The 18,210-nt window shown below is 35.2% G+C and overlaps 1 protein-coding gene across 1 annotated transcript; it reads left to right on the top strand.

Annotated features, from left to right (window-relative positions):
* Positions 1–437: 437 nt before the first annotated feature.
* limd2 (LIM domain containing 2) lies at positions 438–13,941 on the top strand. The gene is made up of 4 exons (XM_005796651.2): positions 438–625; positions 12,076–12,120; positions 13,177–13,313; positions 13,416–13,941. Exons 1-4 carry the CDS (start codon positions 623–625, stop codon positions 13,573–13,575), a joined length of 345 nt encoding a protein of 114 aa, XP_005796708.1. The 5' UTR covers positions 438–622; the 3' UTR covers positions 13,576–13,941.
* The last annotated feature ends 4,269 nt before the right edge of the window (positions 13,942–18,210 follow it).

Genomic DNA, 18,210 nt, shown 5'->3' with positions numbered 1-18,210 from the left:
TGAGTAATTTTTTGGATGTGTGCTTTTTAACATTTATTTGAGTTAAAATGTGATGAAGTAGTCCTCCTCTTATTTGAGTACAACTTTTCGGTATTTTACCCACTTCTGCTGTTTGGACAAACCGTTTATTTAGGGCACCGTTATCAGAATTAGACATGACATGTTCAGGAGCGCCTTGCAAAGTCGGATGTCATAAACATCAGCAAAAGTAAATTTTTTATGACTCAGATAAAAACACAATTTAATTTTAACCAAATGCTATCACCTTAAGCAAAAACTTTACACTCATCGTAAATATGTCCTTTTAAAATTACTGAAATCTTGCGCGTGCCGCCAAAGCGTCGTATTTCTCACGTTCTGTCATTTTGTCCGACAGACCGTGAACACGTCCGGAACAGATGCGAGCCAATAGCGTGCGACATCCTGCCGACGAAGAAAACGGTTGTATTGAAAACCGAGACAAGGATCGGAGCAGAGGGTAGAAACTCGCCGGCAAGCAGGCTAAGCTCCCACGGCAAAACCCTCCCAGACAAGAAGAAGAAATTGGAGACAACATTTTGAGTCCAGTTTCTGAGCAAGTAGATTTTACTGTTAGCCGGGCCACCGCAGACAAGTAGCGCAGATGGTGAGTCCTGCTTTTTCTTCCTCTCTGTCCGTTGGTTTGTACCGTGTCTGCAGCCTCTTCTCTCTTTCTCTCTCCCTCTGAGATGAGGTGATGATGCTTGTCCACTCTAAAATGATCCACCGTCCAAGATGCTGATTCTTATTAACATCTGTTTTTATTTAATTCTAATTTCATCTAAGTGTTTTATCCTTGTTTGGTTTAGATTTAAATACCCCCCACCGGGGTCTTTAAAATGCTAACAGTGCGCCAATTGTAACGTCTGGTTCGCTAGCTTAAAGGCTAATTAATACATTAAAACACTTTATTAAATAAAACATTTGCAACACTTTTTTAGATGTGATTTATGTTGTTTTTAATCTTATAAACAGTTAATCTAATTCCCTCCTTTCCATTTCCTGATTTGGAAACCGCTTTGTTGCCGAACATAATGTTATTGTTTTGTTCTGTCAAGCGTAGCAGCTCAGGGTTGTAACAGCCTTACAAATTAGGTGTTATAACTGACATATTCACTCGTGTCAGACATAACGTGACTCTCTATATAATAAATATTTCAGAATATAGGTAGATATGATGTTGGGCAGCATGTCAGGGCCATTGTTTCTTGGATTATCTTTGGTATATTTTAATTTGGAAATGCTGTCCATGCATACATGAGCTTAATTTCGTCTGAGTTTGAGTCAGTGTATCATAAAACATGAAATACAGCGTTAAAAATGTAATTTACATATATATATATAAAGTGCCTAAAATATAAATTTGCAACATGATCCAATTGTAAGGAGCAGTACCTGAAAAATTGGGAAAACTCCAGTCACATTTTTTGACATCCCCCTAAAAGCACTTGGATAGTTTTGTGTTTTGATACGTAACGTTTCAAACCATTGGTTTACCGTTAACAGTAAACAGCCTCTGCATATTGTGAAATTGTTAATGACATCTGATATCCTCTATTGCATGATTCCACTTTAATCCAGCTTCTTATTTCTGTACGAACAGAAAATAAACATCCCATTAAGAGCTTCACTTCCTGCTTTAGTGTTATAAAGCAGTTTCCTTCAGCTGTCTGATCTCTCAACGAGACTTTCCATCCATCCAAGGCGCTACAGCCTGATCGGTTAATTATTTTGCCAGCATATGGCTTCTAGGCTTAACTACACTAACTTTCATTTCCTGACACAGTTCTCAGACTGTCTGATTTTCAGTAACTAAGAGACACTGCTGCCTCTTGTTTTGGTTAAATATGGGAATCTATGTCACGGTTTTATTTGTTCACCCAAAAAGCAGATGACAGATGGAGCTGTAGACAAATGATATTGTAGTAATTTTGGTTTGGTTTGACTTTATTGAATGTAGTGTAATAAAAGAATAGACAAAGTTATAGACAAACAATACATTTAAAACAAAAGCAAACAAAATAAGAGTAGCACTATTTCAACATAAATTTATTCAAGTAAAAGTAAAAAATAATATAAAATGTCTACTCAATTACTGAGTAACTGATCAAATTATCAATCATTTAACATTTCAATATTACATAATCAGATGGACAAAAATATAAAGTTAAGTGTAAATTTTGGTATTTTATGGACAAAAATGACAATAATTCACATAAGTACTATAAGTTTTTGTTTAAAACATGTTTGTTTTTCATTCAGTTGGTAGAGAATCCAGACATTTTACTCAAGTAAGAGTAGAAATACTTCATAATAGAATTACTCAAATAAAAGTGAAAAGTACAGTGTAGTAAAACTACTCCTAAAAGTAAATTTTTTTCAAAAAAGTTACTCAAGTAAATGTAATTGGGTAAATGTAACTAGTTACTGCCCAACTTTGGTCTTAATTGAAATTATTAAAAGCACTGAAATATAATTTTTTTGCCTTTTTTGATTAGAAAAAAAGAGTAAGATGGAGGTTCAAACCAGATGTTGGATAGTTTTATTGAATTTAATGTTTGTATTTAAAGTAAAACATATTTATTACTGAGTTTCACCTGTGAGTTTCCAGTTGACTCATGTCTTTCTGCACAGAAGAAGCAGCCGTTTCTATAAGGAGATGTTCTTGTTGTGGTTTGTTTCTTCCATCATGGCGTTGGTAGACCTGCATGAAAGTATTCTGCAGATAACCACATTCCTTCACTCTGATTTGTATCATTTGTTTCCATTTCCTGAGAAGATTCACGTGTAAAACGAACCCTGGTGATAAATCTGAAGTTTTAAATCAAAGATTTAAAACATGGAAGGCTTCAAGTTTCATGTCATAATGTCATTTGAGCTCTTATTTTCTTGTTGGCGGAACCTGATACCGAGTCTCACATTTCTTTTGCTGTCAGGTACCGAACCCTTTGAACAGCTTGTTTGGAAACCTATATAGCATGTTTTATTTTAAATTATGACAAGCTTTGCTGCAACATAGTGAATCACTTTAACAAATAAGTGAAAGATTGTTTCTTAGTTCATCGTCTTTGTTCTTTGTGTGGTTGGAATGAAAATCTTGCTGTGATTGCAAGCAGATATTTACATGCTAGTTGTGTTTTAGTTTTTTCCAGGGCTGGATGAGACATGCTCCGCTGAAGAATTTGATTGTGAAATATTTCATTTTCTCCCCTCCATCATAACATCTGATCAGCTGTAGAAGCATTTTGTAAACCACCTTAAATAAAGTTGCAGAAGCAAAGCTGCAGGATGCTGCATGTTTTTAAAGCAGCCAGTTAGACTTTAGTTATGCTTATTAAACTATAAAACAGAAAAAAAAACTAGACCAGCATTTGTCTTTGATCTTTTTTTATTTCAAAGGCACCATATTTTGTATTTCAGCCAAGTACACATATTTTTATTTATTTATTCATCAGAGCATCTTAAGTCGTTTCACAGAAACGTTTTTTTTAAAAAAGGGAAGTAAACTTTCTGCATTGTCAAATATCACAAGCTTCTTGCTTTACTGCTGAAAAGCCAGTGTCACTTTCTCTACAGGCGCGCACGCTATTTCTCAGAATTGCTACATGCAAATGATATTGAAATGAGAACTGTGCTTCATTTCGTTGTTTACTTTCTGCTTTTCCTCCATGAAGGTTTGGTCAAAATCATTTTTAAGCAGATTCTAATCAGCTTTTGTTGAGGAAAATTGACATTTAAGACATGTGTTTGACATGGTTTATCTGAAAAAGTTTTAAAAAGTTAAGAATTTAAGAAAAATGTAGATATGGGAAAAATATTATATCCAGTCTGGATTGTTTTGAACCTTTGTTCTTGAACTTTTAAAAACAAGTGATAAAGAGTTGAGTGTGGAAATATGTGATGAAATTTTGACTATTTTTCCTTACTCAAAACCCAATGATTTGACTCAGATAAAACGTACTGTTGTTACATTAAAGCTAACTCATTGAAGTAAAGGAGAAGAAGGAAGTTAAAATGGCTGCTTTATTCTTGAGTTCTGAACTTCCCCACTAGCATTTTTACATGTAACCAAATAGTCGATTTGGATTGAATGGATGACCTACAACAACAATCCCGCCAGGATTTTGCTATTGTTTCTGCTACTTTAGAAATATTTGTAAAGAATTTCATCATGTTTCTGCTTGAAATTCCTTTCAGAAAGATGAGAAAAAAATAACAAGCGGACAGACTGGAGACACAAACATTTTTATTAATTGAAGAACTGAAATTGCTCCCTTTTTGTTACTTGACACCAAATAAGGCTGAGGTAGCAGAAATAAGAAATACTACCACCTGCAGGTGGGAGTTAGCAGTCAGGACGGTATCATGTAAAATAGAATATTTTGAGCTTTACATCATGTTATAATGTTATTCCCTCATCAAAAACAAACACGGAGTGTTGCTTTATTCCTATAATCTCCATGGCAACCATTCAGCTGTGCAAGACGCCTTAGTGGCGCTAGCTCCGCCTCCGAGGCGCAGCTCCTCCTCTGAGCTGCAGTTTCCAAGCTTCAGCGTGTCCCCCAATCAGCCCCTTCAGACTAGCCAGCAGCAATTAGCAAACATCCGGTAGAACTGTGCATCAGCTGAGCTCATTAGAGGAGCTACTTCTCAGTGCAGGTAAATATATTGTTAAAGGGTTAATAGAGGAGCCATGTTGTGATAGCTTCCTGAAGGTGGAGTGTTTAAAGGGATAGAGGTCCAGTTTCAAGGTGTTTAATTATGTATCATATTTGATATATATAGCATTGTTATTACAAATAAAATTATTTATTTAATTATGCTATAAAATGGCACAATGTGCCTGGAAAATACATAGTAAGGCCCCTTTAAGTCCAATAATTCTTTGCAAATTGTTGAGCAGAATTTGCAATAAACTCACAATTATGAGAGTCCAAAAGAGAAACAGTCCAAACAGAGTCCGGGTACGATGAAAATTAAATTTATGCTGTTATGTTTTGAAATATAAACACGCGACAATTTCCTTAAGTTAAAATACAGATGACTCAAGAAATTATTAGAATATATTAGTTTGCTTCTATTTTTAAATTCTGCATATTTTTTGAAAAGACAGTTGACCCTCTTAATACAAGAGAAATATTACATTTTATGAAAATGGATGCTTATCAATTAATCATTGGTCGATCAATAATATCAATCAATTCTGGATTAACTCATTAATTGATAATTTTGGACATTTCCAGACAGTAAATGGAAATGTCTGGATAACCTTTCTTTAGAAATTATTCTTGAGTTTTATCTGTGAGTTACTAAAAGCACAACGTTCTGTTATTTGGCAGCTTATTATCTCATAATTATGTGGCTTCTGAAGCACTTTCTTGTCAGGCAGGAAGTCAAAACAAGACCTGTCCGCTGAGTCAATGAGACATTCAGACATGGCGCCGGATGCCACCCAGTGCAGAAAAATGCCCCGTCACTTTCTGGTTCCAGCAGGAAGTTCAGCTGGGGAAGTGAAATAGCGGCTGACCAAACGTTTCACCATGATGCTGGATGTGATTACTCTGCAGACTGGAGAGCTGAATACTTAACTAAACCTCTATAAATGAGTCCAATTCATACAAGTTTAATCAGTTTTTGCAGCTAGCTAATCAGCTTCAAGTTTTACTTTCTGGAAACTTCATACCAGTTGGGAGTGTTTTCCCAGGCTTCAGGTCTCGGTCTTTAAATGTTTAGTTATTGATTTATATTTGTCTTCTTTTCCAGCGAGAGATTTAGGAGATCCTAAAAGAAAATACACAAAAGCAGAGATGAAACCTGCAGTACCTCTTGGCTCCAAACAGGAAAATATTCTCTGCCAAGTTTAGCTTTAAGACAAACTTCTGGACAGCTGTTACATTGAATTGAGCTGTTTGTTTTCAAGCTGCTGTCACAATGATTATACAATGATTGCGTTTCTAAAAATAAGGAACAGGAGAGTGAATGTTTGGATAGCTGACAGAGTACATTTTTAACATTCAAGCTTCCTTAAAAAGGCCCTGCAGCAGTGAGTCATCTTACGCTGTGCATTCGGAGATAATCTAATGTGAAATACCTGATTTTGTCCAGTCAGTCAGCAGTTTAAATGTAAAGATGGTTTGTCTTTGTAGTACTTGCATGACCTGATTTGAAGGATTGTGTTTGCACAAGAAGGAACCTCTTGCTTTAGTCCACGCCATCTTTAGCTGCATCTTTAAATTCCTTCACTGGAAAAAAAATTTGTAGGATTTACGACTTTTCCAATCCACACGTCATTCAGTGGGAGCTGGAGGCTGCAGTCATCCATCATAGGCCAGTATTTAGAGCAGCTACTGTTGCTTAGATAAGAAGATTTATACCTGTTAGCATTTATACAGTTCATTTAACATTTAGGGTGCATTCACACCAGTTTTGTTTAGTCCGTTTTAACTTGAATTGGACCAAAAAAGCTAACTTTGGTCCTCCTACAAACCTCAATCTCAGTTCAGTTGAAGTGAACTCTGGTGCGGTTTGAATGCATTTGTGAACGCCAAGCGGACCGGAGAAGCGGACTAAAGCGCAGGGAATTCTGGATAAATACAAACAAAACAAACTCAAGAATTTAACGCTACCATTGGAAATGGCTTGAGTTTTTTTTACCAAGGAGAATTCTGACACTACTCCATTTTTGTCTATATTTTGTAAGAAGGAAGTTGCGCTCATGTCTTCTGAAGGTTTTGTGTCGTCTTCTTCAGTGGTTCTTGGCGCAGCACCCCCACAGGCGAGGAGGGGACCAGGTTTTTCTAGGGGTTTGATTTGTTTGACTAAGTGCCGTGTGAAAGCAAACTGCAGCAACTGAAAATGTAACAAATGTTGCAACTTTAGTCCTCAGCTCAACTGAGTCTACTGAACTATCAGGAGGGTATGTCGTACCTTGACTTCACTGTAGCTTGGTTCCTCACATTTGCGATATTCCTGAAGTGCCTAATCTTTGTTTTGCAAACTTTGCACAGCTCATGTCAAGCTTGGACTTCCTGGGCATTCAATAAAAACAAAATGAGTCCAAATGTTTTGCCTTCAACAAAGACGAGACGGGTTGATTCGCTCTTTCTCTGTCCATTTCCTTTTTGTTTTGGTGCTTTAGTATGTGCCAGTACCGGCTGCTTGGCGACGTCAGGACGTAACCGCATCGTTTCCAAATGGAGACCAAAAACCAACAAATTTGTTTTATGTATTTAAACCGATTTTGGGACATTTTATATCGATTCTGAATTGCAACAAATGAGATTTGCAATTTTTTTTGCAGAATATGTGTCCATTTTGAAGAGAAATGGTCTCCGTATCCTGCCATATTCATTCGCCAGTGAAGCTGGATATTAGTTAAATGTTTGTGGACTTATTTAACTCAAATAAGCTAAATAAATGCAGTAAAATTAACTAAAGGTTGGTACCATGCTACTACAGAACAAGAACCAAACACCGTATTTTAGAGGTTTTTGCACCTCCTTACTAAAGTTGCCAATACATTCACTGCAAAAACACAAAATCTAACCAAGTAATTTTGGTTTAGTTTCTAGTGCAAATATCTTATTACACTTGAAATAAGACAAACTAACTTACAAGTAACTTTTCAGCAAGAAACAGAGGCTTGTTTTAAGTAAATTAAATAAAAAAGTCCTTGTTCTATTGGCCGATAAATTAACTTATAATATATAATTAGAACAAGAACTTTTTCATCAATATTAAGAAATTATTTACTTTAAACAAGTATCTATATCTTCCTGAAAAGTTACCTAGATATTTGCACTAGAAATTAGACCAAAAATACTTGGTAGGATTTTGTGTTTTTGCAGTGTTTCGTGAGTTGGAGTGAAATACTTTTGCACATTTTCACAAGTTCTGATTTCTTTAGTTGATTATCAGTTGGGGAAACATGTCTAGTTTGTTTAACCCACAGAAGTAACTAAGAAGTGAGATTAAGCAGCCTCCTAAATGTTGAACCCAAATCTCAAAGCAGATACCCAGAAGTTTTGTTAAAGAGAACAGAGGAACCTGTTGTAATCAATCCCCTCGGCCCCAGGGTGTGTTTCACACAAACACACGCAGGTTGGCATGTTTAGGTGAGATTACAACCCAAGCAGAGGCTCGGAGAGAGGAATTAATGCAGTGAGCTAAGAGCTGAATCTGTTTTGCAAGACGATTTGAGCTGAAAGTGCTCCTTGTTTGGTCAGATAACCACAGTCCAGCTGGCTGAAGTTTCTCACACACAGCTAAAACAGTGCTGGTTCAGAGGATTAGTTCCACTATAAAACCTCTTTATGAACACTTTGTTTTTTGCTCACAGAGGTTTTTCATTTCCCCTTAAGTTATTGAGGCCAAATTGATTGGTATCATGCGAACCATTAGCTGTCTTCAACCTTTTTTGCGGTGAAACTTGGGAAGTAATTGTCAGCAGACAATTACCAGTGAGAATAAGAATGCAACTGGGTTACTGTTCTTGTTGTCTACAGGATAGGAGAAGCAGATGTGTCGTAACAACTTCCTGCCACCTTTGAGCAGTTTGGGGAAACTGAGGCTTATGTACATATATGGCAAAGACAGACCAAGATGGCACATGCAAATCTAAAGACTTGTTAGATGTATTTGAAAAATATAAGTCTGATAACAGTCGATTTTCCTTTTATGGCTGCAATTACAAGATTTTACTGCAGCTCTCTTGTGAAGAAGCTATACCTTCCCTGCAAAAACTTTAAATTTAAGCTTAATTTTCAACGGTTTCTGGAGAAGATCAAAGTCTTTTTGGTTCAGCATGTGTTTAAAAACCACAGGAAGTGGTGTAGCATGCAGTGTGCTTGATAATCAGAACGCATGAGCTGTCTGAAAGCTAGCAGCAACATAATGACTGCTCTCAAGAGGAACCATTGATGAGAAGGAGTTGCTTGACTGTTGGGATGTGATTGCATCTACAGGAAGATGCATGGCTTCACTGTTAATTAACCAATCGCTACAAAAACATGTCGTCCGGTTGCCCTGAGTGCAGGCAACATCCTTTGCTTTCCTGCCTGTTTGTGAAGTGTTTCATCAATAAAGTTAAGTCAAAATGTCATGCACATCGTTGAGTTAGAATAACAGCTGAGACTGGTGCAAAGTATGATGCTAAAATGTTTCCAGTCATTTCCTTTAACAGAAATGACTGATGTGTCTAGTTAGTTATACACAAACGATTAATCGTGAATAAATCGATTATTGAAATAATGGTCATCTAATTTAGTAATCGATTAATTGCTAGCTAGAGTATTCAGACTCTAAAACGACCTTTTACTAAAGAAAACATATAGTCAGAGCATTAATTAAGCTAAAACTCTACAAAATAAACACATTTTGCATTTAAAATGAAAATCATTTTGTAGTAAATATGTTCAGGTGGCATTTTTAGCTTTACCTGGTTCAACAAATCTCCTAACTACCTTTTGCTATCCATATATTCATCAAAAAAATAATCAACAAATTAGTAGATGGTATTTTTGTTGTTGTAGATGTGATCTTTGCTACAAATGATCAGGCATTAAGGGAAGTAATTAACTAGCATACTGGCTGCCAGTGACCAACTCAACTCAGTATGCAAACATTAGTGTATAAGCTAAAATTAGCTAAAATGCCAAGGCTAGCTTAAAGGCTGTTGGTAGAATGTGAGTTATCCCTATTGACTTAAATTGACTTACTGCATTAAGAATGCTAAACATAGCTAATAATTTAAAAATTAGATAAAATGCTAATTTTAGCAATAAGGCTCATGTTGAGTGACTATCATGTTGACACTACCATTTGGATGTGAAATGTCACCAGCTTGTTCACTTTATTGACTTACTGCATTAAAATAGCTAATAAATTTAAAAATAGATAAAAATTAGACACTACCATTTGGATGGTGGCTATCACTAGTATGTCGGCACTACCAGTTTGATACAGTTTACCACTAGCATGCTGACGAACATTGGCTCCATTTATTATGCAAATATTAATCTATAAAATTGTGCTGCAGCTCTTACCATGTGCATCTGTTACTAGCCTCAAACTCCCATTTATACACGTTGATCTCCAGCCAAACTTACATAAGAAGCTTTTAGAAAGGTTTCCACTGGACTTTCCCCTTCTTCCTCCACAGAGGCTGCCAGTTTTTGCTCCTACTGAGCTTTTTCTGTGGCAGCCATTTAGTCCATTTCTGTTTATTACTTGCTTTAGTTATGATCGTTGCTGCATGAGTTCTGCCATAACAGTCCTAAAGTCTCTACGATTGTTTCTTCTTACATACCAAACTTCCCAATACTTCTTTAAGTTTTTACTGTTAAGCTAAAATTTCACCTGTTTGATGAAAATGTCTTGAATAAAAACATTAAAATACCAACTTACAGAAACAGTCTCTGTATAAACCACTAACCATTGAACTGTGGCTCAGTTTTATTAATAAATGAACTCTTTTGGTGGTTGAAGATTTAATTTTTGGAAAATCTGGATTTTTTTTTTTAGTTTCCATAGTTAGGAGTGATCTCAGTCCACCCAAGGCCGCCATCTTGTATGACAAACGCGTTTGACAGCTTCCATTTATTTATTGGGACTCTTAAATCAGATAGTATTAGAGCCAGACTACAATATTATTTTTATTTTAAATAACAAGAATATAGTCAGAAAATTACCAGAATAAAGCTGTAGGAGACTGAAGTAGTAATTTTATGAGAACTTCAATGTGAAAAATAGCAAAAATTAAAATGAGGGAAGTTGAGCATCTTGTGAACTTATAGTTTGGTATAAGCTTTACAGATAAGGAAACACTTCTTCAACACATCAGCAGCAAAACTTTCAAACAATTGAGCAACAACTGAATCTATTTCTTCTTTTTTGTGTGTTTTTTTTCCATTAAAACAACTTCTTTTTCTTCCTTTTTTTGCTTATATTATCGCTATATTTTCATAGTTTAAACAAAAATTATTGTAGCCTGACCCTAGTACTCCATCATATGATTCACAAAGGGGATTATTAAAATAAGACACTTTTTAAAAATATTTTTTGTCATTTGTAATTTCTAGAGGTGGGGAGAGGTCCAAAAAATTGTACTCAAGTAAGAGTAGCTCTGCTTCAACATATTTTTATTCAAGTAAAAGTAACAAGTAGCATCCAAGAAATTACTCAAGTAAGAGTAAAGAAAAGTATCTGGTAAAAAGTCTTCTGAAGTACTGAGTAACTGATCAAATTATCAATCATTTAATATTTAAAAATTACATCACTAGATGGACCAAAATATAAAGTTAAGTGGAAATTTAGGTATTTTAAGGATCAAAATGATGATAATTCATATATGTTGCAAAAAATATTTTTCCAAATCAGTTTTTTTTTTCAATAAAAAACTGATAAAACTATAACAAAAACTGCAGGTGTGTGCCTGGTGATTTATTTTTCAACATGTTTTTCATTCAATCGGGAGAAAATCCAGAAGTTTTACTCAAGTCAGAGTAGAAATACTTCATAATAAAATTACTGAAGTAAAAGTAAAAAGTACAGTGCAGTAAAAATACTAATAAAAGTACATTTTTAAAAAGATTCTTGAAGTAAATGTGACTAGTAACTACCAAAACTCTGGTCATTTCTCTAGAAACACAATTTAGAAAAGAAAATGATTTTAAAAAATCTATTAACATTGAATCTGGAATTTTAAAAATCAGACATTTTACTTTTAAGCTGTATCGCGGAGCCGTACATTAAGCTCATAAATCTCCTAATGAGATGAGAAAAGCTGATTTTGCAGGACTCTGCCTCAGTTCAGACAGGAGGCACCTGATCCTCTCCCCTGGGTGCAGAAAGACAGATGGAGCAAATGCAAACTGGGGGGAGAGAAACAGATCAGACTCATGACACAAACACACTGGTAAAGGTAGAAAAGCCACACTCTAGATGATTAATCAAATAATCTTTTGTCAGTTATAATGAATCGGTAGATACATTGAAGCTTTGGGGTGTTTTAAAATATTAGCTGAAATAACAAACATGTTTTTTTCTTATTTTTCTCAGGACACCAGATCCAACACTGAAGATAAATCTGTCCAGCGATCAAAGGTAATCAGCCAGTGATGCCTTCACTGCTCTCTGCTTCTTTTGTTTTTCTGGGTTGTAACATATTCCAAGCTCTTCATATGAACATGGAGATAAAACGCTAAACCCACCGAAACTGACAAATCCGGCCAGAAAAATCAACATGAATTTATTTATATAGCACATTTAACAATTTTAGTAATCAATTATTCTGACAATTAATCGATTAATTGGATATAAAAATTGGCACGTTCTGCATATTTTTCATTTAACCACTTAAGCTTGTTTTATACAATATTAGAAGTACATCAAGAAATACAATTAAACAATGCACTTCAGTTTTTAAATAAGAAAAAAGAAACATTTTATTGCCTAAAATGAAATAAATTAGCATTTATTTTGTGTACAATTGATTATTTTAGCAAAGGATGCATCTACAGCTAAAAAAAGTAACATCAACATATGAAATTATAATTTTTTTATTAATAACTGAATAGAAAAAGGTGCTAAATAGGATCATTTTAACCAGATGATTTTGAACCAGGTGAAGCTAAAACACTTGAGGAGTTTTGTTTATAACTCATTTACAGAATAAGGTTTTTCTTTAAACCTGTTCTGAATCTGTATGCAATACATTTAATCGTTGAATCATTTCAGGCCTAGATTTGAGCATAACTAACCAGACATATGAGTCATTCCTCTTAAAGGGAACTATTTCATTAATCGATTAATCATGTTTAATTTGATTCATTGTTTCAGCCCTAAGCTCATTTAAAACAACAGCTGTTGACCAAAGGGCTGCACATTTAATCTCCCTTTGTGTTCAAATACTGAACACACTATGTTGTCATTGTGCTTCCAAATATTTCACCAAGGAGACTCTTTATCGCGTCTTTGCTATCACTGTTACTGGTGTATAAAAACCTATAAGAAACAAAGACATTTCCCAGCCTGGTGGGGGCGCAAGTAAAGCCTGGTGGCCTGCCAGGCTTCTGATGCACTGAGAGAAACCCTGAAGTATTTATACTTTTTCACTGCACTGCGTGTCACTCCCAGTAAATTATATATTAATGTGTTCAGTCTTTCAGCTTTAAGACCCAAAAGGAAGTGTGTGCAACATGTGAGAAGACAGTCTACCCAATGGAGAGATTGGTTGCCAACAACCTGGTTTTCCATTCAGCATGCTTCTGCTGCAAGCACTGCAAAGCCAAGCTCAGGTGAATAATATGTTTGGCTTTCTTTGTTTTCTTCGGTTATATGATTCCTTCCTCCAGCTTCCTTTGTAACTCCGCGATCCCATCCTTCCTCCTCCTCCTCAGCCTCGGCTCCTTCGCAGCTCTTCAGGGCGAGTTTTACTGCAAGCCCCACTTCCAGCAGCTTTTCAAAAGCAAAGGCAACTACGACGAGGGTTTCGGACGCAAGCAGCACAAAGAGCTCTGGGCTTCCAAGGAGTCAGATAACATCACAAAGTCGCCATGATCACACCTGCCTTTTTTTTTTTTTTTTGTCCTTTTGAACACCTCCAGCATGTTTTGCGATGAACACATGCCTCGTTATGCTGGGGCGCAGTTAATTCGACCACGCGCTTTTTAAAAAAACGCCATCTGAACAGAAACATGCACAAACCGCTTAGAAATGACCCATAGCATCAAAACGTCTGGAGATCTTAATCGACTATTATTTTAGACCTTTATTTTCCTCTTTCCTGGGGAATTGATAGTTGATTGTGACCAAATTTGTTCCCTGCATTAAAATAAACACAAAATTGACCAAGTATTTTTGGTGTAGTTTGTATTGCAAATATCTTAGTTCACATGAAATAACGACAATTAACTTACAAGTAACTTTTCAGCAAGAAATAAGAGCCAATAATTCCGTAATATTTATGAAAAGGTACAAGTTCTATTGGCAGATTATTTCACTTACAAAATGGGGAAAATTTCTTGTTATAAGTGAAATAAACTGCCAGTGGAACTCAAACTGGGTTGCTAGGTAACAGGCCTGTGCTTGGCTGGGGTTGTTAGGTAACGGGGCTAGGGTTGCCAGGTAACGGGACCAGTGGAACATGTACTTTTTAATCAACATTAAGGAATTATTGACTTAAAACAAGCTCTTATTTCTTAAATTGTTAAGTTAATTTTGTCTTATTTCAAGTTTACTAAGATATTTGTGCTAGAAACTCGCCCAAAATTACTTGGTAAGCTTTTGTGTTTTTGCAGTGTAAAATGGGGAGCGCATCAAAAACGTTTCTTTTTCTACTCAAAATAAAAAGAAATGATGGTAATAATAATAATAATTTGCACCATTTTTTGAGTTTTCTACCACACCCGCAGGCATTTCAGAAGTTTCAGAGCAACAATGTTTCAAACAGAGCATGCACTCAGGTCAGTTTTTACCCAATAATTAAGATCGATGCATAGATTCAAACAATCCCTCGCTGTGGTACTCTGTTACAGGTTTATTCAGGAACAAACAGGGTACAGAGTACTGTATAACAACCGCACACATCAGCAACAGCTCACCTCATGTTTTACTTTTTATTATTAATATTCAATTCATCCTCTTCTTGTTTTTGGATTCCCACTCCCAGTCTTATCCTTGCATGTTAGTACGACTGGGTCTTAATAGCCTTACCTGTTCAACTGTAATTTTGTCTTGTGTTGTGAACGGTTTTGTTTCATCAGCGCATACACTGCAAAAACACCATATCTTACCAACTAATTTTGGTCGATTTACTAGTTCTTGAAATAAGACAGAACTAACTTACAAACAACTTTTCAGCAACACATAGGAGCTTAATAATTCTTTAACATTGATGAAAAAGTGCCAGTTTTCACTAGCAACCAGCTAAGTGGCAGATAATTTCTTTTGTAATATGAGGAAATGTTTTGTTTTAATTTAAATAATCTGCCAGTAGAACTAGTGCTTTCTAAATTAATATTAAGGAATTACTGACTTGAAATAAGCTCCCATATCTTGCTGAAAAGTTACTTGTAACTTAGTTTTGTATTGTTTCCAGTTTACCAAGATATTTGCGCTAGATACTCTCTCAAAATTACTTGGTAAGCTTTTGTGTTTTTGCAGTGCAGCAGCCTGTTTCTGTACTTTTATTATCAGAATATCAAATAATTTCTGAAACCTGTGTTTTGTATGCTATCTGTACATAGAGCCGTGGTTTGTGATTGTTGACCGTTTCCCTCCTCCTCCATCTTGCTGTACTCTCACTTTGCACAAGCAAACCCAATTACCAAACATGATGTTGAAAATCACGATGGAAACTGAGGCCTTGTCTGCTTATATGTGAAAACAGACAAGAAAATGTTGCTCCTCTGTTGTTTGAGGCATGTTAGTCATTGATAAGTCTTGTGAAGATTGTGATTGTTAATTCGAAATTCTTAAAGAATTAGTCTACTTGATGTTTTTGATTCGTAAAGATGTGGATGAAACCTTTTTGGGTAAGAGATGAAGCATCTTTGAGAAATTGTGTGGCATTCATACCACTAGATAGTCATCATTTCCATCCCCCAAAAAAGGTGGTTAATATTCACTTTTGTATTATTGCCTTTCTCTTCATACTTTCTGTTGCATACCAAGCAGTTACTCAAGTGGACCTATTCTCAAAATGCTCGTTTTGCAGTTTTCATGCTTGCAAACGCCATTGCAGAGCTCCCTCTGCTGGAGGATGCTTGTCAATGAAAGAGGGCCCTGTGAATAATTTGCCTAAGAACCTAACAGCCTTTTTCAATATGTTGCCTCGGTCTGCAGTGCTTTTTAATCAAAACTCCCAAGAGAATCTAGTTAATTGACGTCTCCATGTTTATATTCCACCAATTAAATATCTAATTTCCTAAAATGTGTGAATATTGTTGACACTTGAATGACAACAAAGTACGTTTTGTGACTGAAAGTTTACTGTGAAACTGAGCATGCTATGCGGAAAAGAGAAAGAGAGCCAAGCCTTAGAAATAAGTAGTTGACCTGATTGTGTTTTAACAAGATTCCCATAAGAAGTTCATGTTTCTGGTTTTTTTTAAATGTTTTTTTGTTTAGAGCATGTGTCAAACTCGAGGCCCAGGGGCCAAATCCGACCCACCATAATGTTCTTAAACATTATTTTATCAATTAAGTCAAATCTGTTTTTATCTATTTTCTGCCAGATTACTTCAATCAGTCCCTCCAGTTTCTTGCAAATTATAGTGGAAATTCACTCAAAATGAATAAATCCATGCACTTTTTCATGCTAACACATAATTATGAGTTTATTGAAGATTTTTCACAAAACCCTTTGGGTTTCAGTGGTGCTCTCTTTCTTACTTGTACTAAACAGCTGCCTCAGCCTTAATTGATGTCAGATTATAGAAATAAAAAAAAGCACATTTATCATCACAAATTAGTACCATTAACTCTTTGATTGGAAAGAACAAAAACAAATATGAAATCCTGGAGGGACTACAAAAATTTTCAATATTGTTTAATTTTAAGAATTAATGAATATTTTAACTGGTTTTATCAATACATTCTGGGACACCCGGGCCTTGAAGAGCACCCGTGATCTTGATTTGACCCAAAACGAAAATGAGTTTGACACCACTGCTTTAATAAGATCCCTGCACCCAACCAGTAGCCATCATTTCTGTCCACATATTCCACAACCAAACGTCTTTCATCTTACGATTTCTACATTTTCAACGCTTTAAAATCAAGTGACTTGTTTTTAGAAATGCTGTTTCTGTCGTCCTCTGCAGTTTGCCAAGGTACAACAGCAGAATCTGTGAACTGCACACCTTTAAGTAAAGAAGAAAAGGTAAACTGGTTACACTGGAGCCCAGAGGCTCAGGTGAATGATTGCAGTGTGACATGATGTTAAATCTGTGCGTCTGCTCCTTTTTGTGCTGGACATACATGTTGTTTCTATTGCTGTTGTCACCGAGACGATAATAATGTACGCATCTCTGAAGGTGTATCATTTTCCAGACTTGACTTGAGGGTTGAGATGGCCTTACAGCAAAAAAGAAAAAGAAAAAAGAAGAGGTTTGGACTGCTTACAGTCTTTTCCCCCCGTTTTCCTTTAATACTTGTGTTTCAAATGTAAGCATCTCTCTTTTCTCTCCACCATTATACACAATCATTTTTTTCTTTTTTTACATGCTTTTGGAAAAAAAATAAATGCTGGTGTTGATTTAATTCATGTTGGCTTGAGTCTAATTTGTATTTAAAAGCTTTAAGGTGTCCGTGTTTAGAAAAATGCACACAAAAAAAACATTTTTGCTGCTTGCAGTGTTGATATTTATTATTTTTTTATAATTCACACTTTATTCTCTACTCTTATTTTTGACCCTATGTTTCTAAACACTTGCAACCTTCAAAAATAAATGTTTTATGGGATGCAAAACTTATTTTATTAATAATAACTGAAACAGTCTTATCTGTTTTTGCATAAAAACAAACTTTGTTTCAGTCTTGGACTTTTTTTAACCTGGGTTTCTAATGTGTTTTTTCTTTGACGAAAATGACGATAATTCATATAAATAACAACAAATAGCTAAATGTTTTTCTTTATTCTAAAACCTGTATAAAACCAATAAAATAGCTGTTGTATATTTTAATTGACTACAAATTTCCTACAGTAGATACTTAAGAAAAACTATAAGTTATCTTTTTTCAGAGATCATTGATTATATGCAGCACTAAGCCAGTTTTATTTGGGTGGACTGAGGACAAGAATGTACAGAAGAAAATTAGGGCAACTAAAATTTTTTTTTGATTTTTTTCTGACTTTTTCTCTGAATACAATATTTTTTTCTGAATTTTAATATTTTTCTCAGAATTCTGACTTTTCTGAGGTCAAAAGTCAGAAATATGTGATTAAATTCAGAATTCTGAGAAAAAGTAAAAAAAAAAATTTCAATGACCCTGATACTCTAATAAATTACTTCTTTATTGTAAAGGTTGCAGACTCTTGGTCTCAAACCTTTGAATAACTACTAAACTTTTACATGTCCACTGTTAATCTTTTGATTTGTTTTGAATGGTGTTAAACAAGAAGAAAGTGAGGTTAGGCTCTAAAGTACGTATGTAAATGTGTCTTTTTATTTTTTTGTGTCTAAATGTCTG

Source organism: Xiphophorus maculatus, chromosome 16 (genome assembly GCF_002775205.1).
Source record: "Xiphophorus maculatus strain JP 163 A chromosome 16, X_maculatus-5.0-male, whole genome shotgun sequence".
NCBI lineage: Eukaryota > Metazoa > Chordata > Actinopteri > Cyprinodontiformes > Poeciliidae > Xiphophorus > Xiphophorus maculatus.
The sequence above is the reverse complement of the archived record's forward strand: the minus strand, read 5'-3'. Positions and strand labels throughout refer to the sequence as shown.

Bases quoted from the DNA above. Each gene is read 5' to 3' on its own strand.
- limd2 (XM_005796651.2), top strand. The intron at 12,121-13,176 runs GTAATCAGCCAG...TAATGTGTTCAG, and splicing joins AATCTGTCCAGCGATCAAAG to TCTTTCAGCTTTAAGACCCA. The intron at 13,314-13,415 runs GTGAATAATATG...CCTCCTCCTCAG, and splicing joins CACTGCAAAGCCAAGCTCAG to CCTCGGCTCCTTCGCAGCTC.